Below are 19,416 nucleotides of genomic sequence, written 5' to 3'. Positions count from 1 at the left end.
AGTAAGCCAAATAGACCCCTTGTATTCCAGGAGGAAATAGTTGGTGATCTACTGAGCCATCTGGATCCTCACAAGTCTATGGGACCAGATAGGATCCATCCTAGGGTGATGAGGGAGCTAGTAGAAGAACTCGCCAAGCCGCTCTCCATCATCTTCCAACAGTCCTGGCTCACTGGGGAGGTCCCATATGATTGGAAATTGGCCAATGTTACCCCAGTCCACAAAAAGGGCTGCAAAGCTGACCCTGGCAACTACAGACCTGTCAGCCTGACCTCGGTGCCTGGCAGGGTTATGGAGCAGATCATCCTGAATGGAATCACACAGCACCTTCAGGATGGACAAGGGATCAGACCTAGCCAGCATGGGTTTAGGAGGGGCAGGTCCTGTCTGACCAACCTGATCTTTTATGATCAGGTGACCCACCTGGTGGATGAGGGGAAAGCCGTGGATGTGGTCTATCTGGACTTCAGCAAGGCCTTTGACACTGTCTCCCATAATATACTCCTGCAAAAGCTGGTAGCCCGTGGCTTGGACAATTGTACTCTCTGCTGGGTTAAGAACTGGCTGGAGGACCGGGCCCAGAGAGTGCTGGTGAATGGGGCTGCATCTAGCTGGTGGCCAGTCACTAGTGGTGTCCCCCAGGGGTCAGTGTTGGGTCCAGTCCTGTTTAACATCTGTATTGACGATTTAGATGAGGGGATTGAGACCATCATCAGCAAATTTGCTGATGACACCAAGTTGGGAGGGAGTGTCAACCTGCTGGAAGGCAGGAGGGCTCTGCAGAGGGATCTGGATAGACTGGAAAAATGGGCACTTTTGCCACAACAACCCCCTGCAGTGCTACAGGCTGGGCGCAGAGTGGCTGGAGAGCAGTCAGGCAGAAAGGGTCCTGGGGGTACTAATTGACAGGAAGCTCAATATGAGCCAACAGTGTGCCCAGGTGGCCAAGAAGGCCAATGGTGTCCTGTCCTGTATCAAAAATAGCATGGTCAGCAGGACAAGGCAAGTGATCCTTCCCCTGTACTCTGCATTGGTGAGGCCACACCTGGAGTATTGTGTTCAGTTCTGGGCCCCTCAGTTCAGGAAAGGCATTGAAGTGCTGGAGCGGGTTCAGAAAAGAGCAACATGACTGGTGAAGGGACTTGAACATAAGACCTATGGGGAGAGGTTGAGGGAGCTGGGGTTGTTTAGTCTGGAGAAGAGGAGGCTTAGAGGTGACCTCATCACTCTCTATAACTACCTGAAGGGAAGTTATAGCCAGGTGGGGATTGGTCTCTTCTCCCAGGCAGTTAGCAATAGGACAAGGGGGCATGGGCTTAAACTCTGCCAGGGGAAATTTAGGCTGGATATTAGAAAGAAATTCTTTACAGAGAGAGTGGTCAGGCATTGGAATGGCCTGCCCAGGGAGGTGGTGGACTCCCTGTCCCTGGACGGTTTTAAACTGAGATTGGACATGGCGCTTAGTGCCATGATCTAGTAAATGGACTAGAGTTGGACCAAGGGTTGGACTCAATGATCTCTGAGGTCTTTTCCAACCCAGTCGATTCTGTGATTCTGTGAACACCCTCCATGTACCCCATTTCTGGCCTTGCACTTCATGCTTCTCTTACCTAGGAAAACCCTCTAAAACTTAACAGAACTTACACCCATCTCACTAACAGTGAGTCATATCCTCAGGTAGCAGAAAACGGAAGAGCTTAATAAGATGGTGCTACATTGATTTGTACCATTGATTAACACACCCTCAGGATCTGGTTTTGCATGATGAAGGGTACGTATTATATTTATGGCCTAATGTTATCTGTGCAGAGTCTGAAACAAGATGTTTTGTCTATGTTGATTCTCTGCAGCATGCTTTGTAAAGTCTTCTTTTGAACCCTGTGCAGTGCCAGTAATACTATGGTGCAACAAATCTGTTCTGATTTCAATAATAAGACAGCCCAACAAACTTCAGTGACAAATGTCCAAACAGACCACATGTTACCTTTGCTCAGTTTGAAGATCTGCCAGCCATGGCTGTGCTGTTTGGTTGATAAATATCTGTAAGGCAGCTTCTGAACTCAAAGCAGATAGTAAATATTCTCACATAACAAAATCCTCAGCTGCTAATTTCAGCAAGGGCAAGACTGGTGATGCTTCCCCAATCCAAATCCTACACAGTTTTGTTTGCTATGTTGCAGCTGTTCAGTGAAATAATTATAAAAAGCTCAGAGAACAATAAAATGCTTAAAGGAGGGGAAGAAGAGAGGAAGTCTTGCAGGAGGATTAATTATTTTACAGAACAGAGCAATATGACCCCCAAATCTACTGGGGTCCATGAAGAATCCCCTACTCAAGCCAACAAACTCTAATTTAGCCTCCACAATAGATAAAAAACTCTGCTCAAAGGTCACAACCTTAGGCCCTCTGTGCTCAGAAACACAAGAATTGCACATACAACCTTCATGGACTCACCTTGCGCATACACTCATGTGCTCTGCTTTACCACAGGTTCATATGTGATGTTCCTTCAACCAAACCCCCTCCTCCTCACATTGACCATGGATGGTGCTCTACAGGCAAGCAGTTGCCCAGAGTTGTACTGTCTTTTCATTTTACAATGGTGCTCTGCAGACTGTTTAAAGTTTCAAGGATATTCCTATGGTGCTCATCACTTAGCTGCCTCAGTGGCTTGCAAACATCAGTTCCCTGGGCACAACTTTCTTCTTTTCACAGCTGCAGAAGCCAGATGAGAACATGAAGTCAAAAAGTAGTTATTAATTTACAGGAACTGTTTTGATAGTCCTAGTCTTCAGAGCACACCATACGTGCAGATCCCACTGAGAGCGGCTATAGCTCTGTGCCTGCACTGGGGCTCAGGAGGAACATCCAGCAGCCAGCTCTGAGATGCCTGAGGATCTTGCCTCTGGTCCCACAGGAGCCAGGTGATGAGAGTAGGAATAGCACCTAATTCTGCAGAGTATCAACTGTAAGTAAGAGACAACTGTGCCCCACCTGGTCTTACTGCATACATTACAACCTATGCAACAACTAAAGCATCCTTCATAATTCAGATGTGATATCACCTCAGTTCTGGCTTTTCCTAAATTGTAAGAGCTTGATTTTGTGGTCTTCTATCTCTCCAAACATTATTTTTGTAATTTAATAGGCCTTAAAAATCAAGACCAGTAAGAGTACATCAAGTAGAAGAATTTCTGTCTTTCCTGTCATGCCAAGAGAGGATGTGACAATTTGCTGGGTGATATCCCAGGTAGAGGCTACCCGTGTAAGACTGGACACGGCAGTAGCATGTGCCAGGCCTCCTGTGACACTGACGGAAGGCACAGCTCTCTGGTGACCTTCAAATGCAGAACACTAAAGCTCTGGTTTTCCCAGCAAGGTCAGAGGAACTGGAAAAAGCTGGTAACTGATCACAAACATTAGGTTAGGTAAACTAAGAGGGGTTTCCTGCTTCATGCGAAGGGGATTGCTGGGTGAAGGTGGGGTGAAGGAGGGGCTCCTTGGGACTTCCAGTTGAGGGCTGAATTAGGGCCTGACCTTCAGCCTGTACCTTTGTTTTCATGTTGCTATCATCCAGTCACTTCTCCCTGTGTTTGTTTGAAAGGCTAAAGGCTAGATAAACTTTGGATTTAACTTTAATTAGTGATCGAAGGACAGAAATGCAGTTCGCTACTTCAGCTGCCCTGCTCTTGGCAGGTTGCCAGAGCAATAGTTGGGAAGTCTGGGATTAGGTCTGTTTTGTGCGCCCTAGGTGTGAGCCAGCCCTGGTTTGCCCAGCACTGTCCCTGTCTCCTTTCCTACCACCAGTCTCCACCACTAGGTTCCAAGCAGTACCTTCTCCTCCTTTTACCTGCTCATTCCTGTACCTCTTCTGGACACCTTGTCTTAGACTCCATTCTTCTTCAGCCCCAGCTCTCATTACTAGCCAGTCCCAGCATCTGATCCCACATTTTCCCCATGCAGTGTCCTAGACACTGAGGGACCCAGTAAGCCCTCCAGTCTGTCCACCTTATTCACCTCATTCTACCTTTATCCCCTTCCTTGTCCACTTTTTCTGGCTTTGTTTGTTTGCTTGGTTTTACTTCTTTGTTTGTGTTTGGTTGGTTGGTTTTACTTTGGAGTGAGCATACAGAAGAGAAAGTATTTCTGTTCCCAGTTCCTCTATTTTGTGCTACAGTGGTCTTTGGAAGAGTGACTGCAAGCACATGTATGAAATAAAGGCAAACTTATATCCACCAAATCCTATAACAAATTTTTATAAACTTAGAGGGAGACAGGCTCACCTAAATACAGATGACTTTCACTATAGCTATGATCTGACTGTCATGTACAATAAAGTCTCATGTAGAAAAGAGAAATATGACTTTTCAGTGTACAAAATTGGGGCATTAAGTCAAATTGCAACATATTTGTTTGCAAAAAATAATACCAAAAGTATTAACTCCCTAAGAGTCAGAAGAAACGGGAGATCTTTTCAGGCCCCTTTGATAGAGGGTTGGAAACAGCAGAAAGGAGCTCCAAAAGATATGAGTTTTGCCAGTGTTCTTTCAGAGCCCAGAGAATGTAACTGTAGGCTGGGATCCCGTAGACTCCTTGATGAATTCTGGCAGAGGACTCCTCTGAAAGATCAAGATTCTTGGGTTCAATAGTTCTGACCCTCCTGACCACTGGAGCAGACGGTTCCCTCCAAAGAGGTTAAAATTGTTTGTGAAAACTCAGGACATCAACAAATCAACTGGAAGAATAAGCCAATCTTAGTTCTGGAGAGCAACCCATAAAATGCTTTGCCTAGTGATGAACTGGGTGTGAAAGCTGCTGGTGAGCCACGCAACATGACTGGTTGCATGGGTGAAGCAGAGCTGTGCAAATATACCGGTTCAGTGGTGTGGAGAGGTTGTCCTTCACCCCAAACAATTGTTAACCCCACACTGGCCCTAGGCTTACGATGGCTTCTTCTCACCTGCTCCTGAGAAGCCAGTCTTCCTCTTAGATTTTGGCCCAAGGGTATAACTTGAACTAAGTCAAAACAACCTGAGTAACAATGACAGGGGGACAGCAGCTTATCATGCTGTGGAGGCTCAGACCCAAGGAAAGAGACCCAGCAGCCTCGCTAAAGACCTGGGCACCAAAACTGTCTTACTAGTGTAATGTCTCCCTGTCTTTAAAATAATGCATTTGAATGTGCTATTCAGAAATATCAGGTGAACTTCTGGCCTCTCACTAGTAGCTAAAAATAAAAACCAGGGTACACTTCATATTTCACTTCTTTATATACTAACTTGAAATAGATATAGATTCTAGCTCTGAGTGTATTATTTGTTGAGAAATTTATCCACAAAACTAATTTGTTTTGCTAATGCACCACTCAAATGCACTCATCAAATATTCTGAGTACATTCAGACAGCATTGCAAACTCTTTGCTCTTCTTGATCTGTGCTGTGAGTTTGCTCATGTGGATCACACGGAAAATTACTACCAGATCTAGAAAAAGAAAATTCAAGTAAAATACAATGAATTTCTGCTGCAAATTTTATCATTTTTTGGTCTCATAGTGACACTAGATACATTAATTTTATATACTTAGGAACAAAGAGGGGGTAATGGTTGTACAGTGTAATACTATGCGCTATATAGCAAATGAAACTTTTATTTTGAGAAACTTGTTAATATGCATGCTTTGGAGTAAAACATTTGTTCTTCGTCATTGATAGGATACTTCCTAACACGTCCTGATTGAAAATGCATTCATTATTTCATGGTAAGTAGCCTTCAGCAGTAAACTAGGCCTCTTTCAAGTTGGTGTGTACTTTGATCCATGTCACATATAAATTTCATTAGAAAGCAGAATGAAAACTTTTGGTAGCAAGCCATATTTTATGGAGAAATAGTTCTAACACTGGCCTCTAAACAAAGAGCAGAAACTACTGGCCTGCAACGCAGGAATGACTGAATCGAACAGGTCTGATCAGAGTAACCTTCCAAGCATCATAAAGTTTGTTTTGTTTGGCCAACAGTTGAGCACAGATAACAAGTTCAGATTTTTTGTAGTAATCAAAAATTTATTGAGAATTTGTACAGAAAATAATAACCATGTACAGAGGTAAGCACTGCTCAGGGAAGAGTCTTGGGCATTTTCCAGTCAATGGTGTTTTACAGTAAAACTGAACTGTGTAATGTCAGGTAAGTTCAGTGTCTAAGATATAAAATATTTGTTTCCCTGGTCAGACCAGTCTTTGTGAAACTTCCCCTTTACGAATCTCCAACCTAAAACAGAAAAAAAAAAAAAACAAAAAAAGAGAGAGCATTTTAATATTATTCTAAAAAAGAAGTACATAAGGCTATGATGACACGTTGATAGCATTCAAACACAGTTTTACTAGTTGGAAATTTAAAATGTAACACTTAAAAATGCATGAAGGTAAGGGATTATTTCTGATCACAAGACTATCCATTAATCTATCTGTTAAAAGAAATAGTAATGTGCAAGGTATATTAAAATCAAAGTACAAATATTTCTGTGACAAAATGGTAAACTGTATGGGGATATAGCAGAAGATTTGGCGAGGAGGTTAGTTAAATGTAAATACACTCAAGTGACTTGCACCTGTCTGTAGAAAAAGCACACACATCACACTAATTGTTTTGCTGACCTTGTGTGCTTGATGAGTAGAACCTCTGTGTTAGATAACATAGGCCTGTGAGAAACTCTAGGCACCTTATCACTATGTCTGAGATTCCTGCTTTGTTGTGAGAAAGAGCGGGAGGCTGCGCCTGCCTGAAGCCTCGAAATACAGGCGAGCTCAGCAGGCCCAGTGATCTTCGGCAGGGCTCAACTGACCAGCGCTTGCGTCCCTGCCTGTGTCACCTCTGCCTGGAAGCTTAGGTGTGGCTTCTGAGATCCCCCAGTAGAGAGGTAACTAAAATAAAACTTGCTCTTTGCAAATGCATTCGTGGTCTCTTGCTCTTCTTGTGACGTGCCTGCGTATGTGTACACATAAACAAAGCCAACTTCTCTAAGATATGGTGCCCTATTCAGTTGTCCATGCTCAGTGTTTGAAACTATACCTATGTTCTTTTGTAATTTTAAATATCTCCCCAGCCCTGTGGTCGAACCTGTTTGGTGTTGCCTAAGTTGTGCTGCTGTCCATCTACTGACAGTCTGTTGAATGGGATGATTTTCATTGCCGTTTTCTTCATGGAGTACCACCGGTCACGCCAGGTTGCCCAGATAATGCCATTGTCATATCCAGATGGACCAGCATCTTTCGATGTGTACACACCATCTAAAAAACATCGGTTAGAGCAAAACAGTTGCTTTCAAAAACGGTTGATTTGTCTATACATTTTTCTGGTACTAACGCCTCCATAGCATCCCTGAGCATGCTAACAGGCCTTGCTCACTGCCTTTCTCCCCCCAGTTTGCTTCTCTCAGGACTGATTCTCCCACTTTGGGCTGGAAAGCAGCTGTAAGTTCCTACTACTGGTGTTAACATCTATTGCAAAGAATGTGCTATGCCAGCTTTGAGAAAACCAGAGAGTAAAACATGCTCAATGGAATTGACCTATTTTTCTTTGTCACTGAAATGTGGTGTCCTGGGTCATAGGTATTTAGAAGGTACTTTACCTATATAATATTTTCCATTGAGGTGGCCAGCGTGGCATCTATTCATCCACCATCCAGATCCATCTTGCTCAGCACAGTTGCCAGCAAAGTTATCATTGTCATTATCATAGGTACTGAACCGCATGCCATTATGATAGGTAAAGGATTTGTCGCTTGGATCATCTCCAAAATCAAAGCCATCAAAGGCATCCCCGGCTTCACCACCAATGAAGTAGGCATAAGTCAGCCGATACTTGTCTTCTTCACTTCCCACTTTGAATACAGCATAGTCAGCAGTGCTGTTAACAGAGGAGAATGGTGAATATCAGCATGCTGCATTCCCAGTACATGTGCGAATGAGAAACACATAGGTGTTAGAACTGCAGAAAAAGGCATTTATGGCATCCTAGCATTTGAAAAGGAATTGGTTTTGCATGATTGTGTGCCTCAGTTCAATGACACACATCGACCAGCATTTGTGCTCCAGTGTCAGATGTATTTTCACTACTACTCTTCAGTGATGTATGAAAGATCTACATTATATAAACATGCACATGTATGTATCTCCCACATTCATAATACTTGGGCTTACTTAGATCATGAGGAAATTCTTGGTGGAAGGAAGAAGTGGATGTCTCAAGAAATAGCAAAGCTAGTAAGCCTTCCTGGAGAATGGAATATAGAATAGAATAGAATAGAATAGAATAGAATAGAATAGAATAGAATAGAATAGAGTAGAGTAGAGTAGAGTAGAGTAGAGTAGAGTAGAATAGAATAGAATAGAATAGAATAGAATAGAATAGAATAGAGCAGAATAGAATAGAATAGAATAGAATAGAATAGAATAGAATAGAATAGAACAGAACAGAAGAGAATAGAATAGAATAGAATAGAATAGAATAGAATAGAATAGAATAGAATAGAATAGAATAGAATAGAATAGAATAGAATAGAATAGAATAGTTCAATTGGAAGGGACCTAAAACCATCATGTAGTCAATAAGATGCATAAGATGTGAAGAATCTTGAAGAGAAGAAACAAATTCCTTCTGCCAACTAAACTAGGGCTGCCAGCATGTGGCCTTCAGACACGCATGTGTGCCTCGCAACAAGTCACACAGGGTGACTGCTGTCATAGTTGTGAGGTCAGGAGCCAAAACAGTGTCCTATTCATGTTAGCAGGTCTAAGGGGAAAGAGCTGTACAAACTGATGCAGCAGTAGAAGCAGTAGGTTTTAAGCTGTCATTTTCAGGAGCATCACAAGCAAATACCTTTTCTTGCCACTCCAGTCCTCCAGTTCTATTCGTAAGGTGTATGGCAGAGTGGACTGTGTAGTTATTAAATGAATCTTTTCATTGCCCAGCCAGAATTCAGTGGTGTCATCTGGAGACAGATGTCCAAATCCTTCCTTGTACTGAACCCAGTTTTTCTTGAAGTCCTCACTCCCATCCAGTCTCTGGGGAAAACAAACAAAAAAAAAACCCAAAAACCTAAATAAAAAAAAGATATGTATCTTATGTATGTAAATAAAAACTGTACTGATGCAGTAAGCTTGCTCATGGTAATAACACGTGTCATACCCTCTGTAATACAGTCCAGCCGTTGCCATATGAGTCAATCTCACAGTAGACTAGGAATGACTGCTTGGCTTTTTGAGGTTTGATAAAGTAAAGACCACTTTTTCTGGCTCCTTTATTTGCAATGTCTTGACAATCTGAAGTAAAGATATTAAAAAGATTGTTATTAATCTAGGTACAGTTCTACTCTCAGATTTATTTGATATTGTAACTTTTTTAGTGCAAGAAATGCAATTCATCTAAATATCCTTGTTGCACAGTTAGCTATTTACTCCACATACTTTAATATAATTGCCATAAAAATCCTACTGAAGGTCAAAGGACTTGTGTAACATGAGGAGGAATTTACTCTCACGTAGAGTTTTAGCAACTGAAATGTAAAATATAGTAGTTGCATTAATTTCTACATCAACAAAAAAGGCACTTTTGAAGTTAATGGAATAATAACATGTTTTTCAGATGGTTCAGCAGAAATGTGATAAGGAGTTACCTTCTGTTTGTCCTAAATCCATGGAAACTCTACTCATGTCCCTCATGTTTAGCATACATTTTGGGATAATCATATGTTGGACAAAAAAGCCAATCGAGCAAGCAATACCTCTGTTCCACCTGAATACCCTGTTTGCAGAGCATCTACCCAACACCTATATTGATCCAAGCCCTGGTTTCATAATGTGCAATCTTATATACCTCTGCAGAAATCTATGGCCCATAAGATTACAAATAACTCATCGCTGTGATGCCAGTTGGCAATATTTGTAACAGGATTAACCCTCCACCACACAAGAAGCATTTTGCACACCTCTTCCAGTTGTCTCCTGTATTTCAGCCGTGTCTCTGCATGGCTCCTGACAGTGTGACTCAAGCTGAGCAATCTTCTCTTTCAGCTGTGTGATCCTGTTGCTGTTCAATATATGTGTATCTGTCAACTGTCTGGACAGAGAGACATAAAAATGGCTTGTTGTTTCAGCTGTTTCTGAATATGTAACACACATTTCCCTGCATATGTGTCCCACCAGTGTAGCATACTGCTACATACACCCCTCTAACAGGAAGTGCCTCTGTTAGTATCAATATTTAAAGTTGAGGAAACTATATGAAGTAGGAAAGCACATGCTTAACCTTATGCAAAATGTAATCTTCTGCAAAACTTGACTCTAGTCAGTGAAACTCAAAACAGTAATTAATGTATGAATATAACTCTATGTACGCCTTCCTGTGTAACCTCATCTAGGTGTTCCTGCTCCAGCAGGGGGATTAGACTAGATGATCTTTCGAGCTTTCTTCCAATCCCTAACATTCTATGATTCTGTGTGATTCTGTGAAACTTTTCCTTTGTTCTCCTGAAGCAAATGATGCATTTGTAAAACATAAATGCTGCAAATAAACTGCTACAAGTGTCAGAATGCATAAATCATCTTTGATATAATGTTATACAAGTGGAGATTTTTGTACATTCTGGTCATAAAACATATCCTTAAGATTTAGAAAAGTTAATGATGTTTTCAGTTGTATTTTCAGTGTCAATTAACAAAAGACTACCACTGAGTTTGTATTACTTATGATTTATATCAATGTAACTGAGCTGATTTTCATGGATATATGCAGAGTGAATGATTGTACAAATATTGCACACACTCTGCATTACAGCACAAACTCATATCAATAAAATCTCCAAAGGTCGAGAAAAAGAGTTTAGAAGTAGCTGGCACAGCAAAAGAAACATAACTAAAAATATTGTCATGCTTCCTGACATTCTTATCTTGTACTTCTTGAATAATTAATGGCTTATTCAGATGAGCAGAGAATGCAATATCAGATCCTCATGATCCTTCTGTGTCTTGCTAGGCAGCTGCTAAGGACAGTGTGGGCACTATGGTCCACATGAGCACAAAAAACCTTTCTGAGGGAGCCTTAGCTGCACTTGATAAAAGGACAAAAAGAAAATTATTTGGATTGCCAAGTGATATAAAAGGTGGAAGATACGTACTGTATAGTACTTTCATGAGACAAAATAGTGTTTTCATATCTGATAATTTCTTCAATTATTTTCCTGGACTTTTGAGTCAAGCCATCAATTGAATCTGTAAAACAGACAAAGGTGTAAAATTATTGCAATTAGGCAAATCAAAAACCAATAAAACTACATAAACTACATTTTTCAGTTGTGTAGTTATCATTATATTCTCACTTGGTAGTGTCTGCTTCTCTGGAGGATAGAGGCTTTGGATGTGTTGAATCACATGTTCTACTGTTCCCGTGGAGTTAGTAATTTGCTGTAAAATTCTCTCCATTTCCTGCAGTTCCTTATCCATAGTGAGATGGTATTTATTAAAGAAATCGGCAATGCCACAGGTCGTTGGGCAGTAGCTACCCTAAAGAGGAAAGAATAAAAATTGGCAATGTCTCAGGAGAAAAAAAAAAAACAGGAGAGCAGAATATATGGGCAGGGGAACTTTCAGGCACTGATTATACAAATAACTGTGGATAAAAAGGGGAAGTGTTTGCCATTTTGTCTGCTGTATTTGAATGTACAGAGTCAGTTTAATTTCACACTGTGTGTACATACACACATATAGCATGAAAAGCATGCATGCTGTTACTTCTAGTGTCTTCTGGACATCTCCTTTTGTCAACAGTGCAGCCTTCCCTGCATTTTTACCAAGCGTACACCTCTATTAATAGATAACGTGTTTAAGCACAGTGCATTTAGTACGTATAGAAAATAACAATGAAGTTCAAATAAAGCTACAAGTGATAATGGTAGTTAATAATCAGCATAGGAAAGCTTTAATCAAGCTCTTAAGATAAAAGAAAATTGTTCAGGTACTTACAAATCGTTCATCTAATATGCAGCAGTTTTCTCTGGTAGCAATATACTGAAGAGACAAAGAAGAACATTTTCAGTTAACTTTCTCTAACAGCATTTTCTGTGCTGATGTGTTTTCTAGCACTGTCACTTACCGCCATGCTGGTGGAAAAGAGGAGGGAGAGGAGAGACCCCAGAGGAGCCCAGCTCTGTAACCTCAGCACCATCATGTCTGTCCCAGCAGGTGCTGCCGACTGCCGGGTGTGAGTCCTGCAGTCAGCAGCCGAAAATGTTCAGCCCAGCACAGGGCAGGTCCAGTTTAAGGGAGCAGGCTGGAGCTGGGGGCGGGCAGCGAGAGGTGGCGGGAAGAGGTGGAGTAGGGGCTTGAGGTGGATTCCCAGAATTTGCACTCATCTCTTACTCCTCCCATTTTCAGAACCTGCTTCCCACTTATCCGCTTGATCTCTGCTCCAGCCAGAAGGTCTCGGGGAAAGCGGGAAGGTGAGACAAGGCATGGAGATGCTACTTCTAGGAACAAGAGTGTAAGAAAATTCATACGTGGCTTCAGGATGGGGCTGGCAGAAGTTTCACTCAAATAGCACATGGAAAAGCCAAAGTAACTGTCTGAATTACATGTAACAATTACCAATAGCCCAACAATAAATAAGAATATCCTCTTTTCATCCGGTCACATCTGGTCAACCAGAAGGTTTCCCACCAAGACATGTATGGCCAGAAGCAAATCTGAGCATTTATGATGCTAAAAATCAAATTTGTGGGACACTTATGTGAGGCTGAAGTACTGTTCATGGGAGAGTCAGCTTTTCAGTAAGTGTACTGATGACCAGTGAGCCAGCTGCCAGGCTGCCAAAAATCCTTTCCAAAGGATGACCGATGCTAGAAGTTTACCTTTCCAAATCTGGCATTAATTACCTGCAAGAGTCATGCGCAGAACGTGCTTCTGTTGTCCTTACTGATACCAATAACACATGGCTCCACATTTTACATGGTCAACTCGGTTTCCTAAAGAGTGAAAATAAAGTAAATAAAACTGGGTAAAAGTCTACCTGCTCTTGTGTTTTCTACTGTTGCTTCATTAATGCGATTAACACGGACTCAGGAATCTACTACTGAATCTCCTTGCCAAGCTGCTCACAAGGTGCTTGAGATTGCTTTGCTGCTTCACTGGTTGCATGTCATGACACAGGGTCCAGAGGATCCTGGAGGTACAATTTCAGTGGCTGTGCACCACCAGGATTCCCTTAGATATGACTATATAGCATGAGTAGGTTGCTGGTATGAACTTCGTAAAATAACTGGCCCAGTTTCAACTACAGCTGTACGCTCAAGAACGCATATGAGCATGTATTGCTCATGGCACAACAGGTGAACGACACAACACAATCTAAGTATCCCTCATCCTTCAACAGGATAAAGAACACGCCCTTCCCTTTTGTCACTAACAGTAGTACATATGGGCTTGAAACTCTGTCAGAAGAATATTTGGTAACAGAATATGGAAAAATTTGGCTTGTGTTCCTAAGCAAGAATTTCAGAATGTCACAAAAGATGACAACAGTCAACACTGGCAAAAATAGCTTAGTTAATCTTGACAGAAAAAGCCTAACATTTTAGAAATAAAACATGAGAATGGCTGTAATGAAATAATTCCAATGCATACATAGAATTTCATTGTTCTAGTTAACTGGCTAATTGGGTGGGTAAAACAGATCATTATGCCTACAAATGGATTAGGAATAGGAAAACTGAATTTTCAGCGAGGTGCATGTGTTAGACAAAATTATCACTGTATAGATTTACATTCATGAAGCAATTGATATTAAACATTGCTTTAATTATTAGAAATACCTGTACACTGCACTTCTAAGTGTTACCTAGTTGTATTTCTGGTTGCAATCTCTTGTACTTCTTAGCAAATGATGTAAGTATTTAAATCTCAGGAAATTTTTGTTTGCTTTACTGATTACATGGTCATGATTTAGCCTTGAGTAGTGAATCCTTTTATATCTTTGCTTCCTTCTACGGTTTTACCTTAGAAATAACTTATTCCCGCTTTTCATTGAGTTTAAAACAATGTGCATTCTTAGTGGAATGGCTACATAGCATTTTTCCATACCCTTTTGTCTTGGTTGGTCCTGACTGCAAAATAGTTGACCCATTTACCAAACAAATGTGCTAGAGACCTAGTTGTACCCTGAGATGTGTCCAACATAATTTGACTGTGTTGATTTTCTGGCCAGTTTTTTATTTCCAGGAAGTCTGTTTGCTGATTTGGTAACAAATGAGGAATGATTTGTGTAGTGCAGACAGAAAGAAGAGTTCTCAAAGTCAGTTTACTCTTTTCTTGCAATTTATTTTTGAGTAGATGGTAAAGGTGATTCATTATTTGTTTAAAAGAGCCTCTTCAACTCAGTTTTATTAGTATTTGTGGTAAACAGCCACTGGGAGACTATCCAACACCTTCTCACCCTTTACAGTAAATCTTCCCTCAGAAATACAAATCTGAGGAAAAAAGCTTGTGCTTGTAAATTAGTTCCTGAATATCAGAGTATTCTAATGGCTACCATGGAAAAACAACTGTTTTTTAATCTTATGACTCAAACTTACATGCCTTGAGAATCTAACTTGAAAAAATCAGTCTATACCATTTCAGAAATGTTCAGTGATCCATTTTGACATTTCCGATGGGGTTTTGTTATTGTTTTAACTGAAAATGTTCAGTGGACTTGACTTGAACTTGCAATTTTTTTTCAGATACTCCAGAAGTTTATTTTCTTATGTAAAAATAAATACCAAACATAAATGTTGAAAACCCCCTAAAGAGTAAATATTGAAAAAAAAATGCCTTCTTTGCTTTGCAATCCATTATCAATATGCATTATCCCGCTTGTACTACTAGTAAGCTATACAGATTAGTGGGCAAAATCCCCTTCACTAGGTCAATCAGTGAGTGAGTGATAATTAGGATAAGAAATAGAGATGACTAAAAAGCTGTCTGGTATTGAAGTTACACTGCTGGTGTTGTGTAAAATCAATTGCTTTACAAACAGAAGCAAAAAAGTGAAAATGAAAAAAAAAAGCTTTTCAACTCATCTTTCTTTTTCTGTTTCAATATTCGAAACTTGGGCAAAAGTTAAATGGCAACGTTTTTGCCAATTGGATAGTCCACTCTGCAACAGATTTCTTCCTCACCCTTCCTGAAATGAATTGCCTGGAGGATTCCTGAGTCAGCAAAAATCAGCTCTCAGTTGCTCTGCATGGAAGAAGCTTTAATTTATTTTCACTCATGACACCAGTACAGATATTCACTGTGCTTCAGTTCAAATATAGGCTGGAAATGGTTCTGGTTCTGAGAAAAAGTATTAAATTCATGTATTTCATGTCAACTTTGGCTTTCCATTCGGGAAAGAATTCACAGGCTATTTTGCAGCATGCACAACATAGATGCAGAAAAGATACTTTAGAATGTATTCTTAAATAATGATAGGGTATTATATTTTTTAAAAATCTAAGCAGGGAAACTCCACTGATGTATTACTGCTAAAAGTAATTTCGTCTGTGACTCACGTTCTGGCAGCCATTTTTCCCAGCACTTTTTCTACAGAATACAGCAATGTAAAAGAGCCTTTGATTTCTGCAAAGAATAACCAAATTATTTTATGTACCTGATGTGTCTTATTTTGATTACAGATATTACTACTAATAAATTTTCAAAAGTATTCAACAATCGAAAAGCAAAACATCAAGGTACCTCATCATTAAAGTACTTCTGAAAATACCTCATGTCCATGAGCTAAGTGTTTAATAGTTTGAATAAGCTATAACTGTATTACTTAAAAATCCTGTTATTTTTCTTTTTGGTGCTTAATTTGATACATTTCAGACTTCACTTAAATGTCCTTCAAATCTTAAGGAATAGTAGAGAACATATCTCCTAAAAGCAACAGAAATGTGATATAAAGGAACAAAACCAATATGGTTCAGAAGATTACATATATCGTTGCTTTGTATCAACTAAGGTTTTTCTGAGTCCCAGAGCACAGGATGTTATACTTCCACATGCTAAAAAACTACTAAACTCACTACAACCCCACAAACCATGCACTGGGATCAGTTAAACATCATTTTTGAGCTTTGAGTTGTTTGTGTCTTAAATAAGGGTATTAGATGCAACATAGCAAATTCTCTGCCTTTACTGATTTACAGAGATCATTTTCAACTGTTGATTCACTTAGAAAAGGTTGGTTTTCAGACTGTCTGCAAAAGAGAGATTGCAATGTATGCTTTACCTTGAGGGCAAGAGCAGTGAACTCTGTTAAACAAAGAGATGCACTAATTTGTGGGAATGAGATAAGTAATATATTCAAATATTTGCTGAATATTTTGTAATTAGTTGAGAGAGCAGAGCCTCAATAAACAAAACAGAGCCTACTCAATAAACTAAAATATTTTTTGGTATCTGCTGATACTATAGGTTTGGCCAGGAATTTATTTCCAGTGACATTAAAGGAAACACAGCAAAAAAGTAATATATTTCACATAAAATCCTGGCCTGTTAAATACTTTTTTAAGCAACCAGAGGAAGCTTAACTGTCAGAAAAATCCTAGAAAAATCATGGAAAGTATATTTGCTTTGGAAAATCGTACTCTGCATTGTCCACCTTGACTTTCAGGATTAGCTCTGAACAATACTAATTCAGGATGATGGTAGTAGAATAATGAATTTCACATTTCCTTTACACATAATCTGTGCTCGATACTGGTGCACAAATCTGTGTACAGGGAGGGAAGCACAGGCCTATGTTTGGAACATTAATGCCACTGGCATAATAAAAGTAAATCCAAGTGTATAGGGTCACTGAAATAAACTGAATCTCAGACTGACCTACATTTGAACCATGAACAGCAAAAAACTTGGTTTTTGTTTTTTAGGTTTTTTTAAAAAAAAAAAAATAACAACTCTGTAACCTTCTCCTTTCTCTAACATAAAAATTAAAGCCAGATGGTTTGGAGTTTTTTTGCCTTCTTTCTCACAATTTATGATTAAAAATCTGGCTTATTCTTAAAAGATGTACGTTAAGCAATGGAGCCACTGGATGTGAATTCCTACCATGCGATAAGAGTTATGGAGTCTGTTATTGTTGACCCATATCCCCAATAGAGGCCACAAACACAGTCAAGTTTTTTACTAGCACCTCTGTGTATGAATTTCGCACAGGCTTGTTACTGATTGTAGGTCCTTCTGGGCTTCACTGACAACTGCACAGTGCCATCTGATGTCCTCAAAGAGCAATAAACTCTTCCTAAAATCTGTTAAGTCACGTAAAACCCCAGATCTCAAAATTACAACTTGACCATCACATAACGCTGCTTCCCAAGCCTACCTGGAAAAAGAATCTCTAAATTTCCTTCTGTTTTCATCAAAATAATCCTAACCTTGCATATGAAATGACAGGTTCTGAGCTAATTGTTGCTGCTCATGATACAGTGATAAGGATGATGAAAACTCTCCGTCTTTATTTTAAGAAAATAATTTGTCTAATCAAATGTAGGGAACAATGGACCATATAAATTACTCTTCCCACTAAAATGGATTATTTTGTTGGAGCCTCAACAAGGTTGTTAGATAGCCTACTTACTTATGGACAAGTCTAAATTGAGTAAGAAACACATTTTCTGGGGGAATTAACAGAACACGAGCTTTGATCCCTTTGTCTCTTCAGTGCAGCATTGCAGATAATAAAAACAGTCCTAAATCCTTCCCTCATGTTTTTGGCAGATAACTAATAGGTGTATCTTAATATTTTATACACATTGGATATTAATTCTCTCACACACATATAAACATCCATATGCAAATTTGCTGAAATTGTATGTAAGGCTCCGTAAGGTCCTTAAAATGGTTTCAGACGAAGCAAGACCAGCCCATCGCAGAACCATGAGCAGTTACTCTCAAAATCCATGCCACGAAAATATCTGAAAGAAGTTAAAATAATAAAGCACCTTATCGATTCCAAGGCTGTCCTAGCAATGTACACGTGTGTATTTATATAAAATGCATTTGTTCATCCAGAGTGAAATGCGCAGATCTGCCTCTCTGCATAGCGCAGGCAGCACAGGGGATGCTGGCAGAAGCAGATGACAATTTTTGGGGCCGCGGATGGTTTGGTATGTGAGGCAGGTGCGGATGGTGGTGAAATACAGCCACCTACCGACCTCTGCTTCACTTTGTTTGAGCAGCACTGCCTTCTCATGTCTAGAAATTCAGTTTCGCAGCATGAAATCTTGGCCCGACCCATTTCAGCAGGAGTTTTACTTACATTAATAGGTTATAATTATTATTTTTGTTAATGATTAACATTTATTTTGCATATGTTTAAGCACAGAAGTCAGCGAGGACTGCAGCATGTTGATTATGGAGTCTCAGCAAACTGCACTTGAATTTCACCACTGGATTTGAGCCCATTGAAAGACTTGCTGAGGATTAGCCACATTTCCTGCTATGTTACAGTATGTTGGAATCTTACTGCAATGTATTCCATATTGAAACACACATAGAAGACACTTTAAAATTTAACTACAGAAAGCGTTTGTCTTTATGGGTATACTGATGGCTGTGTATTTTATACCAGACAGTGCTATTTCTTGTTCTTTCTTCAAAGTTTACCTTAAGGAGCTACAATAAATATACATTTGTATATTTAGGATAAAGCTATCTGGAGTCAGCTATGTGTACACAACATATTTGGGTTTTTTTTCCTCCATCTGATTGTTTGGATGTTTACTTGTTTATAGGAACTCAAAACCTGTGTGCTTTCAACATAGTAATTAAATAAGTAAGTTAGTTCCTTTCTATGTGTAGGGAACCAACTTTTCTGTGTGACCTCTCTGGTTCTGCCTGTTTAATCACTGAGAACAGTAATTGTTTATAACTTTTTAGACACTGAGGTTAGAAGATGGTGCTTTATGGTCTTTCTGTGATAGGAAAATATCGCACCTCCCTAAATAAAGAACCAAATCCTAAGATCACAGCATGATTATTTTCTGTCTTCTCTCAACTGCATAATTTCTAATTGCAATCAGAAATTAGTCTTACTGGACGCTTTATCAGCAATTTCCAAAAGTAGTTATTTACATATTTTCATCATAATGACCTTTTACATCAGTAAAACCACCTCTCGTCATGATACAGTTAGCATTGTCAATGTTGCACTGAACGCTGTATTTTCAGTGTTCCCACAAAGACCCCACATTTTATTATTGTTTCTTCTGCAAGAGATAATTCAAAACCACTTAGGATCAAAGTGTACGTGTTAAGGGAGACCTGGCAGTTATTGCACCAGATCAGCATGTAAAACTCAGTCACAGTCCTTGCCTTATCAGCTGGATGATGTGGATTTTCTGT

At 39.8% G+C, this 19,416-nt stretch overlaps 1 protein-coding gene across 1 annotated transcript; it reads right to left on the bottom strand.

The window, feature by feature from the left end:
• Positions 1-6,039: 6,039 nt before the first annotated feature.
• Positions 6,040-12,302, bottom strand: FGG (fibrinogen gamma chain). The gene is made up of 10 exons (XM_065837888.2): positions 12,146-12,302; positions 12,016-12,060; positions 11,373-11,556; positions 11,172-11,265; positions 9,984-10,114; positions 9,185-9,318; positions 8,876-9,060; positions 7,626-7,903; positions 7,115-7,284; positions 6,040-6,265 (listed from the first exon to the last, which is right to left on the bottom strand). The coding sequence occupies exons 1-10, from the start codon at positions 12,218-12,220 to the stop codon at positions 6,251-6,253; spliced, it is 1,311 nt and encodes a 436-aa protein (XP_065693960.2). The 5' UTR covers positions 12,221-12,302; the 3' UTR covers positions 6,040-6,250.
• Positions 12,303-19,416: the final 7,114 nt, after the last annotated feature.

The sequence above is a fragment of the Patagioenas fasciata genome, chromosome 4 (genome assembly GCF_037038585.1).
Source record: "Patagioenas fasciata isolate bPatFas1 chromosome 4, bPatFas1.hap1, whole genome shotgun sequence".
NCBI lineage: Eukaryota > Metazoa > Chordata > Aves > Columbiformes > Columbidae > Patagioenas > Patagioenas fasciata.
The sequence above is the reverse complement of the archived record's forward strand: the minus strand, read 5'-3'. Positions and strand labels throughout refer to the sequence as shown.

Excerpts from the sequence above, each read along its gene's own strand:
- FGG (XM_065837888.2), bottom strand. The coding sequence starts at position 12,220 with ATGATGGTGCTGAGGTTACAGAGCTGGGCTCCTCTGGGGTCTCTCCTC. Across the intron at positions 12,061-12,145 it reads TCTTTTCCACCAGCATGGCG|TATATTGCTACCAGAGAAAA; the intron begins GTAAGTGACAGT and ends TTGTCTCTTCAG. Across the intron at positions 9,319-9,983 it reads ACAGGAGACAACTGGAAGAG|ATTGTCAAGACATTGCAAAT; the intron begins GTGTGCAAAATG and ends TCTTTACTTCAG.